Source organism: Drosophila yakuba, chromosome 3L, assembly GCF_016746365.2.
Source record: "Drosophila yakuba strain Tai18E2 chromosome 3L, Prin_Dyak_Tai18E2_2.1, whole genome shotgun sequence".
In the NCBI taxonomy this organism is placed as follows: Eukaryota; Metazoa; Arthropoda; class Insecta; order Diptera; family Drosophilidae; genus Drosophila; species Drosophila yakuba.
The window spans coordinates 11877645-11903265 of record NC_052529.2 but is presented as its reverse complement, the minus strand read 5'-3'; the positions used below and the strand labels follow the sequence as shown (position 1 = coordinate 11903265).

The window sequence follows — 25621 nt, the reverse complement described above, 5'->3', positions numbered from 1 at the left end:
GTTTAAATTTGCAGTGCCAAAACATTTTTATACGATGTTCTCCTAGTAAAGATTAAATGTAACTTTATCCTGTTCGATTATTTGCGTTGCTGTAATTATTTACAATATTCGTTACTAGGCAACCGTATCGTTTTCATATAAATAGTCACTTACTTTTTAGTTTTAGTTATAAACCACAATGAATTTCAACGACGATCCACTGGCGGAACTGCTCAGCGATAATAGCCTGGATAATGAAAACTTTTTTGATACGCCAGCGGGTGTGGGTCACAAGAAATCAGCGAAATTGGCGAAGCCGAAGGGAAAACTGGAGGATTTGTTTGGGATCCAGGAGGAGACGGAGGCCGATGTGCAAGGCCAGGGAACTGGTGCCAGGAAAGCACCCAATGCCACCAGCACGCCGAGAATTGTAAAGCAGAAGCCCTCTATCTCACTGGACGACGATCTTGTCGAGGATGATGACTTGGGCTTCGATCCCAAACGACCCAAAAGTGGCGGCGCCAAGAGGAGCCTTTTCGATGATCTGCTGACCAGCAACGCAGAGCCCAAGAAGAACATCTTCGATGATATTCTGGCGGGAGATGCCGTCAAACGTCCGGCTACGAGCAAACCATCAATGTCCCGCCAATCCACGGACACCACCACGGATAACTCGCAGGCAAGGCCCAAGACTTCCACTGGCAGAAGAAGCTCGGCGCAATCGGCCACCATTAATATGAATGCTGATCCGTTGGGTCTTTTTGGCAGGGATACAAATGCCACAGTGTCAGGAATGTCCACTCCCGTTTCCAGAAAACGGGGAACCACTGCGGATTGGCTGGGTCTGGAGCAGGAGCCGGAGCCGGATCAACGACCTATTACACCGAAGGCGCAGACCCCGAAGGCGCAGCCCTCAAGAGGAAGTCCTTCAAAGAATACAGCCGACATCCTGCGCCTTCCCGACTCCGATGAGAACGATTTGGAGCAGGAGGCAGAAATGCCCGTCGTTCCCGCTCCATCAGTCGTCACTGCCGCCACCCAAAATATCCTCATGCTGAGCAATCTTAACCTGGAAAGCAACCACAAATTCAATGCCTTGCAGCAGCAGGAGGCTCAATTGGTGATTGCCGCTCAAATGAAGAGCCAAGAAAGAACCTTATTGGAGATGCAACGTCGGCAAGAAGATCAGGATAGAAAATTCCAAGCATTAATCCAACAGCAACTGCAGCGACAGCAGCAAATGGAGGAGCACATAAAAGGGCAGCAAGATCGGATCAACATGCACCTTCAGCTGATGATGTCGCAGCCTGTGCATGTCCAGGAAGTGGTTAACGCGCCCCCGGCCATGGAGAAACCGGAACCGGAAACGAAGGAGCCCAACAGGGCGGCCAGTCAGGAACAGGAGCACTTGCTGCTGCTCGAAATGGATGCCAAGCGCAATCTGCTGGAGAAACAGCGACTCGATGAGCTGGTGGCCAACATGAAGGTCAACTATGAGCAGGAGATCGAAATGATCGATTCCTCATATAAGTAAGTTTTAACAAGACGCAGGTATTTCTTTAAAGTCTTATTCCCAAATTAAATCGATATTTTAAGGAAGAATAATGTAGTTGGAAGCTTTTTTTTAAGTAAATGTATATCCTTTTATTCCAGAAAGCAAATTAAAGTGCTGGAGGAGCACTTGTCCGTTGTAGAGAAACGACTCAAGGACGAGAACAGCGAGTTAAGGCAGTACTACGTTGAAAAGCTGGAGAAGCAGAAGGAGGACTACGTGGAGCAGCTATCTAACCTGCGGCAGGATCATGAGGATGAGGTGCGTAAGCTACGTCAATCCCACGAGCTGGACCTCGAGGGTATTCGTCAGGCCAAATTGGTGGAGTTGTCGGCGGTGCAGGATCATGGAAATTATCTGGAGACACTTCGTATGGCCTCCAGCAATCTTCAAGAACTTCGCGACGGAATGAGTGACAACCAGGAAAAGGAACGGCAGCTGGAGGCGCGCGAACGTCGCCTGGCCGACCAGGAGCGGCGTTTAAAGATGAACGAGGAGACGGCCGACGACGAGAAGCGCCGCCTGATGGAGCTGGTAAGCACCTTGGAGCTGCAGCTGGGCCGTCTGTCCAAAGACTCCGCCGAGGAGAACTGGCAGCTCCGTCAGCGAATGTCCAGCTTGGAAGCAGAGCGCAAGGCTTTCGAGCGCGAAAAGGAATTCCATCGCGAGCAAATGCAGCGGGATGAGAAGCGTGTGGAGGATCTTAAATCCCTGCAGCTTGCGGAGATGGAACGACTGCATCGCGATCTCCAGCAGGAGCGCAATCAACTAACAGTGGAACGCCAGCAGATGGAACTAAAACAACAGCTCAATGAGCACGGTGACCCAGACAGGGATCGCCGCGAGCTAGAGGCCCAGCTGCAGGTGGCCCGCGAAGCCATCCGGCGGGCGGATGAGGAGCGGGACCGCTGCCACAAGCTGCAACGCGATATGGAGCAGCGCAAGCGCCTTCTGCTGGACAAAGAGAACGCCCTAAATCTCAAGGAGGACGAACTTGGTCAAGCCACTGGCGCCTATCGCCTAGCCACCAGTCGCCAACACTTAGCCGAGCAGAAGGCTCGGGAGGCGGACCAGCTGCTCCAGGCCAAGCTTAAGATAATGGCCAAGCGGGGCCAGGAATTCGGCGAAAAGGAGGCCCAGCTGGCCCACGAACGAATGCTAGTGGCGCAGGATCGTATTGCACTGGTCAATCTGAAGAAGCAAATTCTTCGCAGCAGATGTGCCATCTGCAAAATGGGTGCGGAATCGGCAGAAATCGCCCAGCGAAGGTCAAATGGAAATCCTCCAGCAGCCACCGATCTTCAACTGCCCCAAATGACGACCAGTCATGCGGAGCTCCTACTTAAAATGTCCCAAGAACCGGGACAGGTCCAGAGTGACATTGTGGACCGCATGCTGGACGAGAATATCGAAGCCTCCTACCGCAGGATGTACAACGCGCCGCCCAGTAGTTCCCTCGACGATCCCGACTACGGTGCTGGTGGGCTGGACGACGACTCCAAGGTGGCAATGGATCACGGGCTGGACCCTGGACGAAACATTTTTGGCGCACTATAAATAACATTTTTGTAAAGGGCTTTTGTAATAGCAATCAAATAAATTACTTACTTAATTTTTAAATTTCATTCAAATTAAACTATGAATCTCAAGTAGATGTTTTTGCTTATGCGTTATAAACTAAATAAATTTGAATTGATTCAAATGTGAAACCCGGCTAATTGATTAGCCAATTTTCAAACATATGTTCGATAAGGCGTTGATCGATGGTTGCCGAAAAAATATCGGATCGTGTACCATCACTACTGCTTGTTGCATTCCGTTTTGCGTTATTTCGTGCTGTTCGTGTGTGAAGTTCTTGCGCACAAGATAATTGTTTTTTGTTGTAAATTAACCGATTTGTACATAATATGTGATAGTGCAAGAATATCTAAGAAAATAACGTTTTGTTCAGTATTTCGGCGTTGCGCCTATTCCGTTTTTTGTCACTGTTTTCTGTTCGTGTTTACGTGTATGTTCGTTTTGCATGTGTGTGTAGGTCTAGGTGTGTAGGAGGATAAAACAACTCTCCTAAAAACAAAAAATCATTCGCAAAGTTAAAACCAATTGTTATTCGGTGATTATTACAACAACCAAGGGACAAAAGTAAAAATCCTTTTACCGGATGGTCTAAGCTCGTAGCCCCGTCAAGGGAAAACCTGAACCAAAAAGAAAAAAGCAGCGGAGGTGACACCTCAAAAAGCGAGTAAGTTGGCAATATGCGAATGAGAATCACAAAGCAGAAGTCAAGTCTGCATATTAATGACTATCTCCATTATCATTTGCTTTCGCCCTTACACCGAAATTCGCTGTTTTTAAATTTCACTCTCACGTTCTCTGGAATAAATTGGCATTCAATTGTGTTCATTTATTGTTTATGAATAGTGTATTTATATTTTGTCTCAATCTATTGATTTACCTTAACCTATGCCGCAAGAAGACCTCTCTCTTTCTCTTCCCTAGCTCTCTCTTTCTCGCTTCCTAGCCGGTTCGCATTTTCTTATCTTGCATTCCGTCTCCGTTCGCGGCACGGACCAACACGCACACACTAGCACTTTTGTGGGTGTGTTTACATTGAACAGCTGTTTCCTATCTGCAAACGAGAATGGCTTCAATGGGAAAAAATCAAAATGCTTTCTTGCAGACATATATATCTATGTTTATGCATATATATTATATACAATGTGGGGCAATCAGTGCTCGCAGCATTCATTCACGCAAATTGATGCCGCCGCTATTGTTTGTATTTATTTATTTATTTACAATTGCGCCTTTTTGCGCCACTCTGCTGTATCGCAATCGCAAATTTGGAGCGCTTGGATTTGGTTTCTATGTGCAAAGTAGATATACAAGTATTTACCACATACTAAAAGTGTCTATATGTTGCTGATATCTGCATCGAATATGGAAATGTTGCTTATTGTAGTTAATATCGTACTTAGTGCTCTTGGGACATTTCTATTGCAATATGATATGACGTTATTTCTAATAATTTCCTTTCCTTGCTATAAGAAATCCATAAGAAAGCTTTTACCTTTTATTAGTTAAACATTTGATTATTAAAGCAATCAATCTCCTTTTTATTATTTTCTGAATCATCGGTGCTTGCTGATGACTGCTCATTATCATTCGCCAATCTTCTTTTGGAACACTTTTAAAAGTTACCAATAGGCACCCCCACATTCTGGCAAGTGGTGTTCCCCCCGTAGAATGGTATCTAACCTGTTCTTCGTCCAGGTACTCATTTAGTGCCATTGCCATTTACACTGCATAATCACTTTTATCACCGCCTGTTCGTTATCGCAGAGATAAGCGAGCCGAAAAGGCAAACACCTTTGTTCACCACGGGAACAACAAATAGGCATTGAAAGAGAAAATACGAAAATAATTTTAACAAAATTTGGAAATCGCTCACATATTGTTCTGGTCACAATCCGCAGCTCAACGGACGCTTCCGGACGAAGGGATAATGTCAAATCAAGCACAGATCGACTACGACAAGCAGTTCCAGGATGACCTGGCCAAGGCGACCGCCCTGAGTCTGGAGCAGCATGCCCTCGATGACTACAGGCGAAACAAGAAGTACGGCTCTGGGTATCAGCAAAGCTCCTCTCTTGCTAGCCGAGATTACCAGGCGGCGCATCGTAGTCAGAGCGTGAATCAACCACGACGCCACTCGGAGGTTCATCCGGTGGTCATCAGTCCGGGAAATGCGGAACGATCTCGCACTCCGCCGGCCCAGGGGACGGATAACGATCTGATCTGCTTCGCAAGTCCTACCAGCAAGCAGCCCGAGAGTAGCAGCCCCTTTGGCAAACTTATCGAGGATCTGCAGCGGATGCAGCCGATCAATCCGCAGTCAGCTCTGGTGCCTATGGGTCCAGCTGCGTCGGCTTCGATTCCCCCTCAATACGGTTATCCACCTCACCAGCAACGTCCAACTGCTGTTCAACCGCCACCGTATGGCATGGTGGCAGGAGGAGTTGTGGGCGGACCTGCTTACGGTGACCTGCAGTTGGTGCCCTACCAACCAGCTGTCCAGCAACAGAGGCCACTGAACAGCGAGGAGCTCCAGCGGCTGTACAGCATGCCCGCTCAAATGGCCGTGGCCCCTGTGCCGCAACAAAACGCCTATTTGTACTATCCCGGAGCTGTGGTTACACCATACACGGCTCCCATAGTCCCCGGATCGGCTGCATTTATGCCGCCGCAGTATCCCGCACAGGGATATGGTTTTGGAGGTGCTTATACGCACATGGATTTGCGGCGACCCCAATCGCAACCAGCTCCAGCTCCTGCAGCACCGACAACAAGTCATCACAGCCAACCGTCCAACCATTCCACTTCCTCCGCTGTGGAGTCCAACGGAGTAGCCTTCCAGGCGCGTCGCCAAGTGCCCTCGTCCGGTAGTGTGAGCTCCATTAGCCACACCGGAAACAATGGTCATTCCTCCGGCCCACGCAGGGGTAACGATTTGATAGACCTCAACCACGAGGACTAGTATGTATCCACTAACGTTCAAAAATGATTAGTTTGTTTTTTTAACGTTCATACTTCCTGCATTGCAGCTCCCGTGTGAGTGTGCTGGAGGCTTTCGATCCCCTGCTAAACGACAATACTGGTAAGCAACCTCAATGTTGTAATTAACGTGTAGCTCCCGGTCCTCGTTGAAATCCCAATACATTTTTCGCACCGTAAACTAAACTTGAAATACAGTCTAAGACTCGTGTGTTGCGATTCTATGCCAGAGCATTTATTTAAGCTGCAAATAAAAATGATTGGCCTAATAACATTGACTTGGTCAGTTGAATTTCCAACACATTCTCTAGAACAGGGCAATCACAAATTTAATAGAATTGAAAAAAAGTTATACAAAAGATTTGAATAGTACCACTCACACGATACTGTATTTGTATGGTATTTCTTGAAAAGGTTTATTGATCTATTAGACTATAAACTAATTGAATGAATATTTTCGCTTACCCATTATTATTACCCATTATTTGCTTTGAAAAGACTATTATGTCTGACTAGATATCCCAGATAATTTTTAAACTTTCCGTAGCAAGTTGTCGCTCGCCATTAGTTAAAAATTAAACTGAATGTTTTCGTTTCTCTATATTGCAGTGTCGAAAAAGTAATCCATATTAATTGTCCTCTACTACTATCAGTACTACTACTACCAAAAATGCAAAAAAACAACTACTTTACACCCACAACAACAACACCATCTAAAGGGTTTCGGGTCAGTTTGGTTCGTTTCGGAGGCAAAGACAGATTACTGTCTATAACAGCACTTACTTAGAACCACCTACTTACACGAAATTACTAATGTAAATTATATATATGTGCCCTCATATCGAAATTTGTGCCTTCCGCAATTGCCGGAATAATTTTGAATTCAGCATATACACGTAGATCGATGTCTAATATATCATACAAAACTAGTTCACAATGTTTGGAATTGGTTTTTATGTATATTCCCGCCACAATAACGCTTAGAGGGTATTGAAAACTTCCAAATTTAAAAGAATTTTACTGTCATTTAACTGAAAAGTGATGAAATGAGAAGATTTAGTCTCTTCTTTTTTATAACCATGTATTACGAAATGAACACATTGTGATTTGCTGCTACATATATCCATTAATACACTTATATACAAAAATAAATACATACATATGTTTAATTCTATCGTGTACCATTGTGAGAGAACAAATAAATAATTTATTTAACAAATTGCAGTCTGTTGTTGTTTTATTATTCGTTTAGCCGCTTGCTTCTATTTCCCATAACAAGTTTTAGAATGCACATTCACGCTCTTCTAAATAATAATTGACAGTAGATTTGATAAGCTTTTCGAGCATATGTATGTATTTATTTATGACATTCTGGGGAGATTGGAAAACTAACTAACTCTTTACTATTGTTTGCATTTAAGTCGTTGCACATTTGTCAAATTACTTGCATGCACACCATTGCTGTTCCCTCTTTTACTGGCAAACAGATGGATTTAGCAAGGGTTTTTAAAATTACGAGGTCTTTAGTCAAATAGCTTTCCCTTTTGTGGCAAATGAAACAGATGTATGGGCACCAGAGGCGACAGATTTAGAATGAATATAAACAAAGCGATTTAAAAATACAAACTTAGGTACAGTGGGTCATTTCTACTTATTAATGATTTAAAATTAATGTAAATACATAAAGCAAGCCATAAATATGAGTAAAAATATTTTATGGGTTCTTGTTATCATATTATATTTCTACTTTTAATTTGCGCCCATTTCTTCAAACAAATATCGAATGGTATTGGTTCCACTGTACTGGGTGAGCGTGGGCGACGAATGACAGCAATCACAATTAGCTTTTAGCGATGGCACTCGCATCGGATTTGTTAGCGTAGACTTGCGAAGCGTTCTCGCATTGCCAGTGGTGCTAGTCCAACCGATCCACATCGCATTGCTGCGACTTTAGGGGCCGTCTCATTTATTTTTGGCCACACGATGTGTTGTGCCCGGATTCTCGCAGTAGTAGGCCTCGGCTCTCGAGCATATTTGCATAACTACTGGCGATATTCTAAGTGGGAACTGGATTCAAACCGGAACTGATCATGCACTCACTACTTGCAGGCAACGACAGCGCCTCCGACAGCACATCCTACTATGCGGAATACGATCCCTTTGACTTTCTGTACAGCGGAGATGCAGGAACCCAATATTCAGATCCAATGTATGAGGCAGTCAACAGGTGGGACAAAACTGCGGCCACCGTGAGTCCGAATGTCGGTCTGATCGGTTGGCGCCAAGACTTTCTCAGCCAGCCATCTACATCCACATCGCAGTATGGCGATGTGCCGCCAGAAGAGAATCTAAAGCTGTCGGAGAACGGATCTGGCAGTATCTCGCCTCCTCCACCGTTGCCACCCAGGAACCAGCAGAGCTATGAAGCGAATCAGGCACCCATGCCAGTCTCCAAGCCTCCTCAGTCTACTGTTCTGACGGACAGCTACACCTCCAGCATTCCGGCCAGTGTGGTGCTGGACCGCCGGAAAACTTGTACACGCCTGTACGAATTGATCAGCGACCAGCGCACTGATGATCCCGAACTGCTGGAGTTTTACCATATGGTTAAGGAGGTCAGGTCGCGCTATCCGCACGACGATGCGCCCACCAATGTGGGCCACGTTGTGGCCGCCGAGTTTAACTACCACTACATGATGGACACCAGCATTAAGGTGATTGTGCATCCGGCCCTAAACACACTCCAATCGCACGTCCTGGCTGCCTCCATGGCCAAGGAGCAGGTGAAGGGGTATGGAATGCCAGTTACATTCACTTGTGACAGTAAGTATGTTATTAAAATGTTGTGATGCCTCTTTAATGTTTGAATTTTATCCAAAAGTTGACTCGGTTGTGGCACAGGTGGTGGCACAAGCCTTAGCCTCGCTGGAGGGACAGGTCAAGGGTACCGTTACAGATTACGCGGTCAAGGTGGGTGCATTAAATCGAAGATGTTTGCAAACTTAATGTTGCATTATTTGTTCTGCACAGCCCATTGGTCTCCTGGAGTGGCTGGCACCCACCTCGAAACTTAGTCAGCTGGAGTGCGTCCACAATAGCTTCCAATTGGAGAAGGACGTACATTTGGGCCTGTGCCTCAGTACGGCGGCAAACATGCAGGCAATTGCGCGAACAGAGCGGGATGATGAGCACGATGCGGACTTGCTACCGGAGCATCTTCTTCCCAACGAGGTGGTGCCAATTGTGACCTACGACAACATGATGATACTCATTGAAACGCTAGAGATGGAGATTGATAAGCTGGAATCGGCGGCAGACGGCGTGCCCGGACGTAGTGTCGTGAGCTGCTCCGGAGTTGTCCAAGCAGTGAAGGCGATATGCGCTCTGCTCGGCTCAATCGACACAATGGAAATTGCACGATGTGTTGCCGATCTGAAGCGCATTTGCGAGGTGGAGCAAAAGAAGTACTCGACGGGTGCTAGTAACCCAGAGATTGTCAGTGACTACGGTGATTACGCTCAAGTTGTACTTCGTCCGCGCTCCATGTTGGAGCAGATCAAGGTCAAGTGCAATGAGCTGCGAGACGCTGTGCAAGAGCTGGTTGAGTTGTACGCGAATGTTTTCCGGGTGGCATTCTCCGTCAAGACACCCGATTACTCAACAAGTAAGAGTACTGATGGGAAACTGACTCTCTTTGCTTACTTAACTTATGCGTACTCTTACAGCACCCATACCCATTTCCTGCGTATCCAAGCCAATTGTGGTTTGCATAAGCTGTCTACACAGGCCGCCACTGAATTGGAAGTTCGACGATTACTCACTGTGCGTTCAAATCGTTTATGGTACGCGCCTGCTGTCGAAGCCGAATGTGCTGACCTGCTCCAACGATACAAGTGGAGGACTGTTCCCTCGTCTCAACTTCAGTGCCTGGTTGACTTTCGATCAGCATCCCATCTGCACTCTGCCCAGGGAGGCCCGCCTTACGTTCGTCTTGTATGGCAAACAGGCGGCCAGCGAAGGCGAACCCAATGCCGAACAGAATGGAGAGAGGCGCCAGGTGACCACAGAACTGGGCTGGTGCTCTATCCAGCTGTTTGACTTTAAGCGAGTGATGATCTGCGGCCCCTACTTACTGTCCCTATGGCCCCCAACGACGGATAAAATGCTTGGTCCAGCGCCGGCGCGTGGCTGTCATCCGCAACCCGACTTTTGCCCTGTTCTGAGCATTGAGGTACCTCCGTATGGAGGCCGCATAGAGTTTCCCGAGCACCAGGAGGCGCCAAAACCTGCACCACAGTTAGTATAGCATATATTACAATTTTTAATAATAGTTCTGATAACATCTGTTACTACTCCAGCTACGATTTTGCATCTCTGGATGCAAATCTTCAAGAAGAGCTGCTGGACACCGCAGAGCTGGGCTACACAGGAGCCACAGAGCGACGTGAAGTGTTCTGGGAAAAACGACTCTACCTGCAGAACTATCCAAATGCCCTGCCAAAGGTTCTTCATGCCGCCCACAGTTGGGATTACGCCAATTTGATAGATTTGCATGCGCTTCTTCACTCCTGGGCACCACTCTCGCCGTTGCAGTCTCTGGAGTTACTGCTGCCCCGATATCCGGATGCAAAGGTGCGCGAGAAAGCCGTGGAGTGGATCTCTAGGATGCCCAACGACCAGCTCGTGGACTTTCTGCCCCAATTAGTGCAAAGTTTGAAACATGACACATACGAAGGCTCGGCCATGGCTCGATTCTTGCTGTCCAAGTGCCTGGAGTCACCGCGCTTTGCCCATCACATGTATTGGCTGCTTGTGCACAGTCTGCCTGACGATCCTCACAACTCCATTGGAGCAGCTATGGTGGATCAGGAGTATGACGAGTCCCAGGTTACCCAGGTTCGTTACTACCGCCGAAACAAAATGATGCTGCGAGCTCTAATGGCGATTTGCGGCGAGAAGATGCTCCAGCGATTTATGTATCAGCATCGAATGTGTCAGGTAATAAGTTTTCTTAAATGTTGAAGAAAAAATTAATTTAGAAAGTTTCACTTTGTTAAATTTGTGATTACTAATTATATGTCTTGCTTTTACAGAAACTTACCACTATTGCGGAGTCGGTCAAAGAAGCTAAGGAGTCGATGCGCCAGAAAAGCCTAGCCGCAGGCATGGACGAGGTACATCAAGACTTGCTGGAGAAGCCCACTTGCCTGCCCCTGGGACCAGAACTGGAGGTAACTGGAGTGAGTGTGCGAAACTGTAGCTACTTTAACTCCAACACGCTGCCGCTGAAGATCAACTTCGTGGGACCTGATGCCGAGTCTTTACCGGCAATCTTTAAGGTAAGTGCTTATCTACTTATATGTATAATTTTATCTAAATGACTGATCCCTTTTCAGTGCGGAGATGACTTGCAGCAGGATCAGTTGACCATACAGCTAATTAGGATTATGAACAAAATGTGGTTAGCCGAACGATTGGACCTAAAAATGGTCACCTTTAACTGTGTACCTACGGGATACAAGAGCGGCATGATTGAGCTGGTTAACGAGGCGGAAACGTTGAGAAAAATACAAGTGGAGTGTGGTCTGACGGGCTCCTTTAAGGATCGCCCCATTGCCGAGTGGTTAGGCAAGCAGAACCCCAGTCCACTCGAGTACCAGAGTGCGGTGCGAAATTTTACGCTATCCTGTGCTGGATACAGTGTGGCCACGTATGTGCTAGGCATCTGTGATCGGCACAATGACAACATCATGTTAAAGAAATCGGGTCATTTGTTTCACATTGATTTTGGCAAGTTTCTTGGCGATGCCCAGATGTTTGGAAACTTCAAAAGGTATTACAATTTTTTGTATTTTCAATTGTATTATACTTATACTTATTATTTTTTTCTTCCCGCAGAGATCGCACCCCGTTCGTCCTAACTTCCGACATGGCCTATGTCATAAACGGCGGAGACAAGCCCTCCACTGATTTTCACTATTTTGTGGACCTATGTTGTCGAGCCTTCAATATTGTGCGGAAAAATGCGGATCTGCTTCTGCACACCCTGGCCCACATGGCTACAGCCGGCATGCCGGGAGTTAACTCAAATGCTGTGCAGTATGTGCGTCGCGCCCTATTGCCATCACAATCGAATCCCGAGGCGGCGGCTACGTTTGCCAAGATGATCCAATCCTCGTTGAAAAGCTGGTTCACACAATTCAATTTCTTCCTGCACAATCTGGCCCAGATGCGATTCACCCCAGATGAGGGATCAGGAGAGCTGCTATCGTTCGTGCCACGAAAATATACGTACGTTTTTGCATCCTCAAGTTGATCACTTTTACCTATAAATGTTTTCAATTTCAGAATGCAGCAGGATGGTCGCTTGAAGATCGTAAAGGTTGTGTGTTTCCAGAAGCACTACAGTATGGAAAAGTTCTATATGTATATTCTGGAAGTGACGCGACATGGACAGCCCGATCCGACACATTTGTTCCGGTCATATCGTGAATTCACCGAATTCCATCAGAAGTTATGCATGCACTTCCCTCTGGTTAAACTGCATAGGTAAGTTTCATACTAAAGTGCCTAAATTTGTACACAAGAAGTAGTGTCATTTGTTTGATTCGGTTTCAAAACTAAAGGTAGTGATAACGTGCTGACTAATTTATATCAGCCGCATTATCTAGACGTTAAATAATGGCAAAAATGTGATTCGTTATTGATTCACTTCCCATTAGAGAGTTTATACGCATTTAAAAAATGTGGCTTTTTATCTTTAATGGATTTCCTGATATTACTTTATTATTTTATAAAGTCAATATGATATGGCAATTTTTCAGTGAAATTTATGTACATAAATAGGTCATAGCCATTTGGCCAAGTTTAACACATAGAATACTGTATTTACTAAGGAAGTCAAGACTTGCGGCAGTTTTCGGTTTTAGGACTAGGCGTCGGTATGGTTTCTAACAGCGTTTGTCCTAAGTGTCGCAGTCATGGAGCGATGTTGGCTGATAGCTCGTCCAAAGCCATCATCGTCATCACTGTCTTCCTGGGATACCTGTGATCCGAATAGGCTGGGCACTCCTCCAGTATTCCGCGGTTCAAAGAGGATGGAACGCTGCATGGGAGTGGGCTGATTAAATGGCTCATCCTCTTCAGACTCCTCACTTGTCGTTACCACCTCGGCGGACTGGTAGTACTGCAGATTATCCACATCGAAGCGGACTTTGAGCGATTTCGGATCACGTTTGGCAGGTTCTGGAGCTGATCGGGCTCCTTCCTCCCCGTCGGTATCACTGGAACTGGAGCTGGGCAGCTCTTCAGGTTGATAGCACGCAAGGGGAGAGGCACTACCACGAACATTGAGGGATCTGGCTGATTTGGTGGATCTGGGCGCGGGCTGAGGAGCTTGACGCTCTGCTGGCACCACCACAGCCATTTCCTGGCACAAGTCCTCAAAATTGTGGATTTCATTGCTCTGGTTAACTTCTGCCTCATTAGCATCCAGATCCGCGTATAGATCCTCAATGCTGTTTACGAAATTGGATTTCTTGGACCTTTGTTCCATTACCTCGGTGTAGTCGGGCAATTTCTGACCGCTCTTTGCGTTTTCCAGCCGCATCAGGGATTCGTAATCTGGTAGGTAGGGCAGACCAGGATCGTAGGGCGGTGGCTTTATAATGGGAGCTGGTGGTTCAGGCTCGAAGATATCCATTCTCTGCTCTATAAGCTCAAGCTGATTGAACAGACCCTCCACCTGTTCCACATTGTCCAGTCCAACGGTGGCCTCACTTAGCGTCGTCTCCACAGTGGGCACTTGCTCTAAGCTATTTGGATGCAGCGACCAATTTGGTTCTGGCACATCCAGCACGGCGTCTAGGTTGGCAAAGTTCTCCCAGTCCTCGTCGATGCTCTTGCCGAATCCTGGTGGACTACTGGCCGCCGGCAGCTGCAGCTGATCCAAATCCAGAATGTCGGCTTCGTTCATGACAAAGGACGAACGTATCCGCACGAAATCACTGTCTAGCTCACCTTGTGGCAATTCTAGATTTTCGAATAACCCATCTTGAATGGTGGGCTGTGCACTAGGAGTCGCTTCCGCCTCGGGACTTCCTGCTATGATTTCCACGACAAAAGCCGAGTCTGCATTGCTGGGTACCCCGAATGGATCATTTGGTGCTTGTGGTTGCTCTCTCGATTCCGGTTCTTCCTTGGGTATTGCTCCCCTGTGGACCACAGCTGTAACCGACATAGCTCCTCCCAAACCGTCATCTGGGGTCAGTAACTCCGGAACGGGATCCTCAGGCGTGAGAATTTCCGGCACATCATCCACTGGCTCGAACTTCACATAGCGGCCACTGTGCTTGCTCCGCAGCTGTGTTGGTCTAGTGACCGCAGTCGTTGGTTTCACACTAAACAGTTCGTATTTTTCAGCAAAGTGATCGAAGTTGGGCATTCCCAGCTCGCTGGGAGGCTCGGGAACTGCCTCCACAGAAGCTGCAGGCGCCGAAGGATTGGGTGCAGCGGCTGGAGGTATAGCTGATGGTCTGATGGTCCTAGGAGGTGGAGCAGGCGAGGATTCTGGAATCTTAGATAGGGCAACTACCGTGGCAGTTTCAGCAAGTACTTCTGATTGTACTGGCGGAGAAGGTGGCTTGCGGGTTGGTGGAGCGGTGAAGAATTCATAGTGCTCACTGTGCACCTCTAGTCGTTGGTGTCGTTGTGCCTCCGACTTTTCTCGGTAGGAAACTGGTGATTCATCCGTGGCTTTTGGCCTCCTTGGGCTGGCACCGTATAAATGCAGATCCGGTACACTGCCACTGATGAAGTTGTTTCCTGTAGGGTAGGATTTTGTTTATGAAAAGGTTTCGTAAGTGAAGGGTCATCGATATTTCCAAGTCGAACCATTCAATATCGCTCCAGTTAGAGTGTTTCGACTGTAGTTTCAATTGAATGGTTTCCGTTTGCTATCTTCACCTGTCGTTGTTGATGCCGATGGCCATGGGCTTTCGAATTCCTCGAGATTGCGACGTCGGAAGACTCCATGGACGGCGGTATCGGTGCCGTTAACCTGTCGAATTACACAAATTGCACCTTAGGCTATTGCGATATTTTGAATTATATTAGCATCGTGCCCATCAGCTGTGGCTTCAGCTGCTTGGAGTGATCACCTGCATGCGTCACCTGTGGAAGTTCTAAGTGGTTTACACATGACCACAGACACGCCAGCTCAGGCGACTATTAAAACACGTCCATATGATAAGGTGGGATTTCCACTTATGCCTCGAGCTGTGCAGCTTTAGTTTCAGTGAATGTCTTAGCCTTTGCAATATTATCATGCATAATGAATATAAGAAGTTCGATTCTAATCTCTGTTCCTATAAGATATATTTTAAATTCCGCTTATTGCGCACCATTTGATGGCTTTATTTCAACGGAATAAAGAACCCCGTTCTACCTGAGATCCAAATAAGTGAAAGCTTGCGATTTGCATTCCTCACGCCCCCATCGCTATCTTCAATCCCCAACTTACACACTCTCTAAAATCATATAGACGCAACACCTGCGAATGTTTGTATTCGTATTTGCCCTGCTGCCTTATCAGAACCACTTGTCGTCGCTGAATCGCCGTGTGTGTGGTGTGTGTGTGTGTGTCGTAAATACAGGCATATGAATATTGGTATGTGTATGGCCCGTTGTGGTGGTATCGGTATCACATTAACCTTTATTAACTGCGTGCATCGGGTGTTAAGTTCTTTTGATTTGCATACGCACCTGGGATTCGAAAGCTGCGTAACGTGGCGGCGGTTGTTGCTGCTGATTCTGCTGTTGCCGCTGATTCTGCACCTGCGATCGCTCGAAAGTCAGCCGCCGCCGGAAGCCGAAGAACTTGATCCCCAGCAGGGCGAATACCAGCCCCATGAGCAACATGACCGAGGCGAGCATTGGGCCAACAACAACGGCCTGTTGACCTGGAAGGGATTTGGATTTGGGATTATTGTAAAAAGTGCGGGCATCTTTTGCTGGCCACCTACCTTGGCCCACATTTTTCAGCTGGGCCATGTCGCGTTTTGTCTCACCAGCAAATCTGTTGGCTCGGCATTCTGGATAAAGTCGTCGTTGGTGGTGATTGTCGGCACAGTCGCCCTTTGTTTTGGCCAAAAATTGTAAAGAAACTTCACCACGTCGCTAATCGGACCGCTCTCGGCTCCGCTCCCCAGCTCGCTCGTCGACTGATTGAGCGCTGACGTTGGCGCTACCGCTTTTGGCAGCGTAGCAGTCGCCGCTTATCGGAGCGATTCGGCCCGATATCGTTTACTCGTGCCGCTCTTCTTTCACCCACAATATGGGGTCTGCTGCTCTCCGTGGGCTCTCCGGTTCTCTGGTACTCCGGTTCTCGGATTCACCGATTTTGGTGAAATCAGTCTGCTTCATTCGTCGATTTATCAGCTATTAGCGGTGTTACCTCAGCGACATGGTCTTCGGGGGCGATGCGTTGCCAGCAGTGATAAGCAATCGCGAATTTGTACTATGATTTGTCTACGCACCTTGACAAACCACTGACTGTATAAACACCATGAAATGTAATAATAACTTGCCCATTAACAGCTACAGAACCATATCTTGGGCGATAAAACGCACCCTGTAATTAGGTTAATCTGATATTGTAAACATTTAATTATGAACTTGCATTACAAAAGTTGTCTTTTGGATTGATGACAGCCTATCAAGTTATAATTATTTCTAATGTAAACAAAAGCTTTGGGTTATCATCATTTGCTTATGTTGTAATGTTATAATGTTTCTAATGTTTTATCATCATTTGCTTATGTTGTAATGCTATAATGTTTCTAACGTTTTAATTTGGATGTTTTCCATTTATTTCAGTCTACCGGCTGGTGTGCATGTGGGGCGTTCCAACATCAAATCTGTGGCAGAAAAACGACTACCTCTTATACAGCGATTTTTGAAATCGCTGTTCGATGCGTCCGAGGAAATAGCCCATTCCGAGCTCGTTTACACATTCTTTCACCCGTTGCTGCGCGATCAGCAGGAGGCCAAGCTGGAGATGCAGAAGATAAAAGGTAAATTCGGATGAACAATTTTCCAATTGAATTGCTGTATTTATATATACATTTGCAGAGGTGAAGCGACAACCGTCGCGGGATAATCCCAACGAGATTGGCCAAATACGACTATCGCTGCAATATCAACGCGGCGTACTTACTGTGATGGTGGGTGATAGTAGAGAAACCTGTGTTGATCCATACTAATAAGGGATATATGTATTGCAGATACACCACGCCAAAGGACTGCCCATGCTACAGGGCGGTCAGGAGCCCAACACTTATGTGAAGTGCTACCTGAAACCGGATCCCAAAAAGGAGACCAAACGCAAGACCAAAGTGGTGCGCAAGACCTGTGTGCCCAGTTTCATGGAAACGGTAAACAAAAGTACTTATTATCTTCGAATATCATTGTAATTTAAATATATATTTTCTTGTAGTTGGAGTACCGAATGCCACTGAATATTATTCAAGAGCGCCGCCTTCAGGTTACGGTTTGGTCGCACGACACGCTGCAGGAGAACGAGCTGCTTGGAGGCTTCGAATTGGATCTGTCGAAGCACGATCTGCGACAGGAGCTCGTCGACTGGCATCGTCTGGGCTCGGTGCCCAGGAACTGACCAGATCCGAGGGACGAGCTCTGAACCTCTTGGGACACTCTGCCTACCGACAATCAGGCCTAGGATAATGCAATACTAATATATGTTTGTGCCTGTCTTCTTTCGATCGCAATAATACTTACTTACTCAAAGTGATTGTACATTCCATATATACCAATATTATAAATAACTTAACTAACAGTAGTAGTATTATTTCGTAAATTGTGTGCCTCAGATGTAAATATTTTATAACGACCACGAAAACATTCTTTGGACATCTAAATGTAATTTTAACTATAAAGTATAACTCTGCACATGCTTCCTTTATATACATTTGGAATCATAAAACACTTAAAATTAATCAATTTTATTGTGCACCTTGGGAATTCAGAAAACGAAATATATTGGTAGTTGTCAGTTTGAAAAATTCTGTTGTCGGCCACCGGTAAATGTTCTTTTGATGTAGTTTAACAAAAGTTCAGTATTATGGCTATAATTCTATTAGAGATTATTAAAAACCCTCCAAGTCAAAGAATATATCATTACTTACTTTTCTATGCGTTTCTAATTACTTACTGATAAAGTTCTACAGAATAACGCACAGACATCTATGCTTTCTGATTTAATCTGTAAATGTGTTTAATTACTCATTAATATTTACCAAATTTCGTTCAGTGTCTGAGTCTACGATCGACTCTTAACTGAACAACAAATTTACAAAAGTATAGAAAATTACTACCAGAGAGAACAAGAACTAAAAGTGTCTTAACAAATTAAACGAATATTGTAAAATACATAATAAGAGCACATGCCGCAAACAACAGATTATATTTTTATAGAACAAAAAAACATTTAAGAGCTACATCTGCCTGAGTATTGAAAATAGTACTTCGATACTGATTCAAAACTATCAAAGACGTATCTAATGTTTTCATAAAATTATAATTGTTACGTAAAATTCTGTAATTTCTGTAAGTGTTGAGAAGTCGTAAACATTTTTGCTGGCGGTAATCACTTTTGGCACAAATATATGAGCATTACAAATTCATAAACCCAATGAAGTTTGATTTTAAAACGGGTTTCTAATCATCTAAGTCTGCTCATTCTGCTATTTCTATTTACAAATAAAAACGAATATAAATGATCGCAAAAGCGATATTTTAGTTGAGCGATATGATAGTTATTTTCTAGTGTATTATAATGTTTGACAAACAGTCAGCTGTGCACCTGCTGTCCGAGTTTGCCCTATTTGGACTAAACAAGCTTAAAGCGTTCAGATTTTAGGAGATTATAAATTTAAATTGTTTAACCAGCAAGTACCGGAATGGCGGCTGCCAACATGGAGAAGGGTGAGCTGATGAGCCAGGTGAAACAGCAGATCGCATTGGCCAACGCCCAGGAGATGCTCTCGAAGATGACGGAGAAGTGCTTCAAGAAGTGCATCCAGAAGCCGGGCAAATCACTGGACACCAGCGAGCAGCGATGCATTTCGCAGTGCATGGATCGCTTCATGGACGCCTGGAATCTGGTGTCGCGCACCTATGGCAATCGTCTGCAAAGGGAACAGTACAGGACAATGGACTCGGTGGAGGAGATGAGCAGCTAAGACCCGAGTCTCGGCCACCTTGTAATTAAAGCTGAATTTATTTTGTTTTTGATCCAATCTCAACTCGATTTTGAGTCGTTCATAATCTAATGACAGTCAACCCTTGCCAGCACGCTTATCGCAGCTGAAGTGATAGCCGGCTGATTATAGGGAATGCAATTGCCAAGTGAAGACCCTACGGAGGGTTGGGGGTCTTGTCTATATGTCTATGGGTATAAGCTCATAGTTTCCAGCTTGATATGTGCACTTTTCCTGATCGTTATCGTGTTTGGAATGGTCTCGTTAGCTAACGGATGAGCAAGTGCTCGGCTCACTGGCCCAAATGCAGTTTGCCCGGAGGAGCCGGTTTACCCAGCACTCAAGTGTGTAGTTTCGAGACCACTCTAATCCATTGCACCATTTTCCACTATATGCAAATTCGCCTCGACTTTCTTGCCAACTCGATAGAGATTTTTCTTACATTATGGGATTTTGGCCATTTAAGCAGATACACCTTGTCTTATATCTAATGCAAGTAAAGGTTATTTTAAACCACTATAAGTTTGCAAGAAATGCTCTGGAACAGCATTTATGATTACAGGATTATAAATGCTTATAAATGTTCATTTATATCTTACAGGGAAGGATTTCTTAGGATGGATTTTTACTGGTTATAGAACACATTTCTTTTTTATTATGTAATTTAAAGAAAGGAAGATTATCTGACCATATAAGCATGACAACGCAATTATTTTCCGGAGATCGCGGTTCTGAAACAAAAAGCACAACTTCCTGATAGGCTTGCCGATCTAAGGCCACTTAAATCAAAATTAACCTGACTGCATTAATTTTCGTTGGTTGGCCAAGTGGTAAACCCCGCCAAAAACCTGGCAGAAAATTCACTGATATCAGTGCTAGCGAATGTACGGACATCGAAAATTACGCCAAATTTAGTGGGTGCAGATGACCCCGTGCACTGGCCAAAAAAAATACGCTGCAGGTTATTTAAAAATTAATACAAAAAAGAAAAAAAAAATAAAACCGAAAAATCGAAAATAATAAAAATGCAAAAGATAAAATGCGAATTCGTGGCCGAACTTATTGGCTCGAATACCAGAGGTAACAAAATCCGACATGGGGTTTTTCCTCAACTAGGTACATTCGAAGCCACACAAGTTACGATAAGAGTGCGGGCCAAAACACTGCTATATGCCGGAGTTCGGAGCTTGCCGCCCAGAGCTTTCTATCGTTCTAAAAATAGTGATAACGCCCACCTGTCCCGCCCTCCCCAAAAAGCAACAACAACAACAGCAAGTGCACCGGGGTTTTGAGTAATCATTGCAAGAATACGGGTGCGATAAGTGCTGAGACGGCCCTGTTATCTGTACAACTAATCGGAAATGTTTGGCCGCCGAGGGAAGGGTGGGTGGCGGTGGGTGGGTGTGGGTTGCCAGCTAGGAGGGGGGCGGCGGTTTCGCCCCAAAGGGGCATGGAGCGGGTCGAGGCAGCCGTTACACTATCACCCGCAGGCGACATTGGCGTCCGCGCAAGGTGAGCTGAGATAAAGGCATGCTGACAGCTCCATTATGCTTCCAGATTAGAAGAACAATCAAAAGACATTAAAATCGCTAATCATGATCTTTAAATAGGTTGTTCTATGAAATTTACCTACTAAGCTTTGTCAAGTGATAGGTTGGCTTCTGATAAAGAATTTAACAAGATAATATCTGTAACATTTTAAAAGTATTCTTATCAAACCTTTTTTGATCTACAAGGAATTTTCGGTTTCCTGAGAATAGGTTTTCTTTGAAACAAGAATGTTGTTTTCGTTATTCAGCAAACGATGTATTTTCCACTCCATTACGAAATATCTGTAACACACGATACCCATTCTGTTTTGGTTAGTGTCTAATTTATTTAAAATACCTGTACTTAACATTTTACTTACGTATGCCACTTGAGATTGTTTTCTTGTTTTTCTGAGGAACTTTAACGTATAAAAACAAAGAAAATCTTCCACTCCGTTGCATTTTCTTCAATGTTCTTTTAAAATGCTAGTCGGTACGTTGCATTAAAATTTATAAGCCCCACGGATATTAATATAGTATTATTTTTTTAGTACAAGTCCTATGGGCTTTTCTTTGGATCCTTCCCCAGGCCTTGGGAAAGGACTTCTGTGCCGGGCAATCGTTTGGATCCAGAGCAGTCGACTCCGATGATCCCCAATCGTATTACCTGTGCCTTGGTTTCCTAGGATCTATAAAAAATACCTGCGAGAATGGATACTTGTTTGATGCTCAATCGCAGGGCTGTTTGAATAAGAACCATGCAGCCCTAGCAATCAAAAAATCAAGTGATGATAAGAAGGAGGTTAGCATCAAGCAAAATATCAACGTGGACAGACCCCTTATATTCAACATTTTCGGAAACTTCAATTTCTTCGCCAATCTCTGGGGCAACTCCCATGACACGACACCTTCGCCTCTGAAACCCAAACCTGTGGCCCACTACCAATTATTTGACAGTGCCGTTGGAACTCCGCACTTGTCGAGCTCAGGTCCAATAATTTCCAGTAAACTGCTTACATATTCCAGCTCGCAGGATAATTCTAAGAAGGATATCATAGCCAGCTCTGAAGTTCCCACTTCTCCGTCTGAAGGTGCAACAGAAAGTTCGACGCAGGAATCGTCTACAGGCGTGACGGAAGAGGATTCCTCCCCTGAATCTATACAAGAAAGTTCTACACTAGAAAGTCCTTCAAGCACTGAAACTTCGCTGTCTACAGAAGCTTCCTTGGAGGACATAATCTTGAGCTCTGAAAGTATTGTGCCTACTGAACCATCTACAGAAGCGGCAGATGAATCTTCTTCAACAGAATCTCTTCCTGATAGTACGAACCAGGAAAGTAGCTTGAGCACGGAAAGTCCTTTGTCTACCGAATCATCTACAGTCCCGACCAATGAGTCTTTCTCCACAGAATCTGCACCCGATAGTAACCAAGAAAGTAGCTCAAGCACAGAAAGTATTGTAGCCTTAGAATCATCTACAGAAGCGACAGAGTCCACAGAGTCTTTACCAGATAGTACGACTCAAGATAGTAGCTCAAGCTCTGAAAGTCCTTTGACCACCGAATCATCTACAGAAGCGACTAATGAGTCTTCTTCATCTTCTTCAGAAAGTACCCAAGATAGTAGCTCAAGCACAGAAAGTCTTGTTGCCTTTGATTCATCTACAGAAGCGACAGATGAGTCTTCATCCACAGAGTCCTTACCAGATAGTACGACCCAAGATAGTAGCTCAAGCAGTGAAAGTCCTTTGACCACCGAATCATCGACAGCAGCGACAGATGAATCTTCCTCAACGCAATTGCTACCAGAAAGTAGCTCAAGCACTGAAAGTCCCTGGTCTACCGAATCTTCGACAGAGGTGACGGGCCAGCCTTCGTCAACGGAATCTTCATCAGATAGTACGACCCAAGAAGGTACCACTGAAAGTCCGTCACCTACCGAATCATCGACGGGAGTGACAGAAGAACCTTCGTCAACAGAATCTCCACCTGATAGTACGACCCAGGAAAGTAGCTTAAGCACGGAAAGTTCTGTGTCTACCGAATCATCGACAGAAGCGACTGATGAGTCTTTTTCAACGGAATCTTCAAATGATAGTACGACCCAAGAAAGTAGCTCTACCACAGAAGGTCCTTTGTCTGCGGAATCATCGACTGATGAGTCTTCTTCAACGGAATCTTCAAATGACAGTACGACCCAAGAAAGTAGCTCTACCACAGAAGGTCCTTTGTCTACGGAATCATCGACTGATGAGTCTTCTTCAACGGAATCTTCAAATGATAGTACGACCCAAGAAAGTAGCTCTACCACAGAAGGTCCTTTGTCTACGGAATCATCGACTGATGAGTCTTCTTCAACGGAATCTTCAAATGACAGTACGACCCAAGAAAGTAGCTCTACCACAGAAGGTCCTTTGTCTACGGAATCATCGACTGATGAGTCTTCTTCAACGGAATCTTCAAATGATAGTACGACCCAAGAAAGTAGCTCTACCACCGAAGGTCCTTTGTCTACGGAATCATCAACAGGAGCGACAGATCAGCCTTCGACAACAGAATCTTTACCAGATAGTACGACCCAAGAAAGTACCACTGAAAGTCCTTTGCCCAGCGAATCTTCTACAACAGCGACAGATGAATCTTCCTCAACGCAATCGCTACCAGAAAGTACCCAAGAAAATAGCTCTACCACTGAAGGTCTTTTGTCTACGGAATCATCAACAGGAGTGACAGAGGAGCCAAATAGTTCTACACAAGAAAGTCCCTCATCTACAAGTCCATCAATTGAAAGCTCAACTGTTGAAAGTACAACAAGCTCTGAAAATCCCACGACATCAGAATCGTCAACAGAGACCACTGAAAACTCTGAAAATTCGTCATCGACACAATCATCTTCACAAACTTCGACAGAGGAATCTATTACCAGTTCCGAGAATCCCTCGACCTCTGAACCTTCAACGGAAATAACGTCTGAAAATCCATCGACAGCATCAACTCCACAGAGTACAACAGAAGATGTCTTGACTTCAGAACCTGTTTACGGCACTACAACTGAAAGGAACGAAGTTCCATCCACAAGTGGAGCCCCGTGTACCTCTTCCACAACTAGATCTCCATGTACCACCGATAATCCCTCAAGCCCAAAACCTTCGGCAAGTACGCAAGGAAATGGTGGCGAAAACGGAATCTCATCCACAAGTGGAGCTCCAAGTACTACCGATAATCCCTCAAGCCCGGAACCTTCGCCAAGTACCCCAGGAAATGACTCCGGAAACAGTGGATCTGAGAACGGAAACTCTTCCACAACTAGATCTCCATGTACCACCGATATTCCCTCAAGCCCAGAACCTTCGGCAAGTACGCCAGGAAATGGTGGTGACTTCGGAAACAGTGGGTCCGAAAGCGGAATCTCTTCTACAAGTGGCGCTCCCTTTACTACCACTAATCCCTCAAGCCCGGGATCTTCGACAAGTACGCCAGGAAATGGTGGCGACACCGGAAGCAGTTCATCGGAGTCTCCACCTAAAGGCGCGACTCCTTGTCCGCCCGATCCACCAACAGAGAGCTCCACAAGTGCGTATACCGCTCATCCGACTCCAAATCATTCGACCGAGGGTTTTGTAGCTAGAACCTCAACTCTAAAACCCTCAACTGGAACGACCCCTGGTCAGCAAGAAGAAAGTACTGATTGCAAGAACATGCCAAATGGGGCCTTTCTTCGGGACGTCCAGTCATGCAATAGATATTATGTATGTCTGAATGGCAAAGCAGTTCCTAGCCACTGTCCCAGAAATCTCTACTTCGACATAAAGAGGAAGGTCTGTAATTTTCCCAGTTTAGTGGACTGCTCCCTCGATGAGGCAGTAGAAAATGTTACGAAGAAACCCTCGGATACCGGATCACCTCCTGACTGTAAGTCCCTGCGAAATGGCGCCTATGTGAGGGATCCAAAGTCATGCAGCAAGTTTTATGTTTGTGCCAATGGACGGGCTATACCTCGACAGTGTCCACGGGGTCTACACTTTGACACCAAATCAAACTTCTGTAACTACCCAATCCTGGTTCAGTGCGTCTTAGAGGAATCTCAGACTGATGCCCATGGAGCACTACTAGCGGAGGGAGTGCCGGATTGCACCACAGTGAAAGAGGATACACGATTTGGAGACGTGAAGCAGCATAACAAGTATTATGTTTGCTTGAAGGGAAAAGCGGTTTTGCATTACTGCAGTTCGGGAAATTGGTTTGACCTTCGAAGTCAGAAGTGCATAGACCAGCGGCTGGCATAAACATAAGAGGCATAATCTTTAATCTAGGTTAAGAAATTTGGTGAAAGGGTTTTGAATATACATACATAGGTATACAATGGGTTGATGGGTAAAATAACGATATTATTCTGTTTTAGAGTGGTTACTGACACGAAATTTACAAGCAGACTCTAATACGATCTAGCCAGTTGAAGTGTTCAATCAATTACTCAATCTGCCTAGGATTTAAAAAACGAATAAAGTACATATAAACTATTTGCACATTTATTCCTAAAAAATTGGGATTATTTTTGTTCAGTTGTAAGGAGAAAACAAAGTGCTTGGCAATTCCGTAATCAGAAACAGTTCTATGCAATGCGACTATCAACTAAGCCGTCTGCCCATTAGAATTCAGGCTAGCTATCTGGTGTGTTTTCGCGTGCAAAGGCCAGACACTCGCTAATTTCTTTGTGCTACGGAAGTGACT

General features: G+C 45.3%; 5 protein-coding genes and 1 long non-coding RNA gene across 9 annotated transcripts; 4 read left to right on the top strand and 2 right to left on the bottom strand.

The window, feature by feature from the left end:
- Positions 1-105: 105 nt before the first annotated feature.
- LOC6533778 (trichohyalin) lies at positions 106-3121 on the top strand. The gene is made up of 2 exons (XM_002094445.3): positions 106-1509; positions 1633-3121. Exons 1-2 carry the CDS (start codon positions 179-181, stop codon positions 3086-3088), a joined length of 2787 nt encoding a protein of 928 aa, XP_002094481.1. The 5' UTR covers positions 106-178; the 3' UTR covers positions 3089-3121.
- A 254-nt stretch (positions 3122-3375) lies between these two features.
- LOC6533776 (phosphatidylinositol 4-phosphate 3-kinase C2 domain-containing subunit beta) lies at positions 3376-18790 on the top strand. 2 transcript variants are annotated; one of them, XM_002094443.4, is made up of 17 exons: positions 3395-3413; positions 3666-3773; positions 5008-6067; positions 6136-6188; positions 8195-8908; positions 8967-9055; positions 9116-9749; positions 9811-10381; positions 10444-11083; positions 11179-11424; positions 11482-11918; positions 11984-12376; positions 12434-12634; positions 16961-17157; positions 17216-17307; positions 17368-17517; positions 17580-18790. In XM_002094443.4, exons 3-17 carry the CDS (start codon positions 5037-5039, stop codon positions 17757-17759), a joined length of 5628 nt encoding a protein of 1875 aa, XP_002094479.1. In that variant the 5' UTR covers positions 3395-3413; positions 3666-3773; positions 5008-5036; the 3' UTR covers positions 17760-18790. The 2 variants fall into 2 exon arrangements, with proteins under 2 accessions (XP_015050259.1, XP_002094479.1); XM_015194773.3 differs by lacking the exons at positions 8195-8908; positions 8967-9055; positions 9116-9749; ... (8 more) ...; positions 17368-17517; positions 17580-18790 and adding an exon at positions 6695-7309 and having other exon boundaries at positions 3376-3773.
- LOC26534640 lies at positions 7807-8315 on the bottom strand. 2 transcript variants are annotated; one of them, XR_001454102.3, is made up of 2 exons: positions 8186-8315; positions 7807-8127 (listed from the first exon to the last, which is right to left on the bottom strand). It is a non-coding gene; the product is annotated as an uncharacterized LOC26534640 (long non-coding RNA). The 2 variants fall into 2 exon arrangements; XR_006245190.1 differs by having other exon boundaries at positions 7807-8130; positions 8186-8285.
- On the bottom strand, positions 12837-16396 carry LOC6533777 (titin). Its single transcript, XM_002094444.4, has 4 exons — positions 16108-16396; positions 15848-16044; positions 15050-15143; positions 12837-14908 (listed from the first exon to the last, which is right to left on the bottom strand). The coding sequence occupies exons 1-4, from the start codon at positions 16133-16135 to the stop codon at positions 13017-13019; spliced, it is 2211 nt and encodes a 736-aa protein (XP_002094480.1). The 5' UTR covers positions 16136-16396; the 3' UTR covers positions 12837-13016.
- Positions 18791-18947: 157 nt separating the features above from the next.
- LOC6533775 (mitochondrial import inner membrane translocase subunit Tim13) lies at positions 18948-19407 on the top strand. Its single transcript, XM_002094442.4, has one exon. It carries the CDS (start codon positions 19063-19065, stop codon positions 19342-19344), a length of 282 nt encoding a protein of 93 aa, XP_002094478.1. The 5' UTR covers positions 18948-19062; the 3' UTR covers positions 19345-19407.
- A 1915-nt stretch (positions 19408-21322) lies between these two features.
- On the top strand, positions 21323-25410 carry LOC6533773 (flocculation protein FLO11). 2 transcript variants are annotated; one of them, XM_039374950.1, is made up of 3 exons: positions 21323-21384; positions 21443-22981; positions 23168-25410. In XM_039374950.1, the coding sequence occupies exons 1-3, from the start codon at positions 21375-21377 to the stop codon at positions 25174-25176; spliced, it is 3558 nt and encodes a 1185-aa protein (XP_039230884.1). In that variant the 5' UTR covers positions 21323-21374; the 3' UTR covers positions 25177-25410. The 2 variants fall into 2 exon arrangements, with proteins under 2 accessions (XP_039230884.1, XP_002094477.1); XM_002094441.3 differs by having other exon boundaries at positions 21324-21384; positions 21443-25410.
- The last annotated feature ends 211 nt before the right edge of the window (positions 25411-25621 follow it).

Excerpts from the sequence above, each read along its gene's own strand:
- LOC6533778 (XM_002094445.3), top strand. The coding sequence starts at position 179 with ATGAATTTCAACGACGATCCACTGGCGGAACTGCTCAGCGATAATAGC. Across the intron at positions 1,510-1,632 it reads ATGATCGATTCCTCATATAA|AAAGCAAATTAAAGTGCTGG; the intron begins GTAAGTTTTAAC and ends CTTTTATTCCAG.
- LOC6533776 (XM_002094443.4), top strand. The coding sequence starts at position 5,037 with ATGTCAAATCAAGCACAGATCGACTACGACAAGCAGTTCCAGGATGAC. Across the intron at positions 9,056-9,115 it reads TTACAGATTACGCGGTCAAG|CCCATTGGTCTCCTGGAGTG; the intron begins GTGGGTGCATTA and ends TGTTCTGCACAG. Across the intron at positions 12,635-16,960 it reads CCTCTGGTTAAACTGCATAG|TCTACCGGCTGGTGTGCATG; the intron begins GTAAGTTTCATA and ends CATTTATTTCAG.
- LOC6533777 (XM_002094444.4), bottom strand. The coding sequence starts at position 16,135 with ATGGCCCAGCTGAAAAATGTGGGCCAAG. Across the intron at positions 15,144-15,847 it reads ACGCAGCTTTCGAATCCCAG|GTTAACGGCACCGATACCGC; the intron begins GTGCGTATGCAA and ends GTAATTCGACAG. Across the intron at positions 14,909-15,049 it reads ATCGGCATCAACAACGACAG|GAAACAACTTCATCAGTGGC; the intron begins GTGAAGATAGCA and ends CCTACCCTACAG.
- LOC6533775 (XM_002094442.4), top strand. The coding sequence starts at position 19,063 with ATGGCGGCTGCCAACATGGAGAAGGGTGAGCTGATGAGCCAGGTGAAA.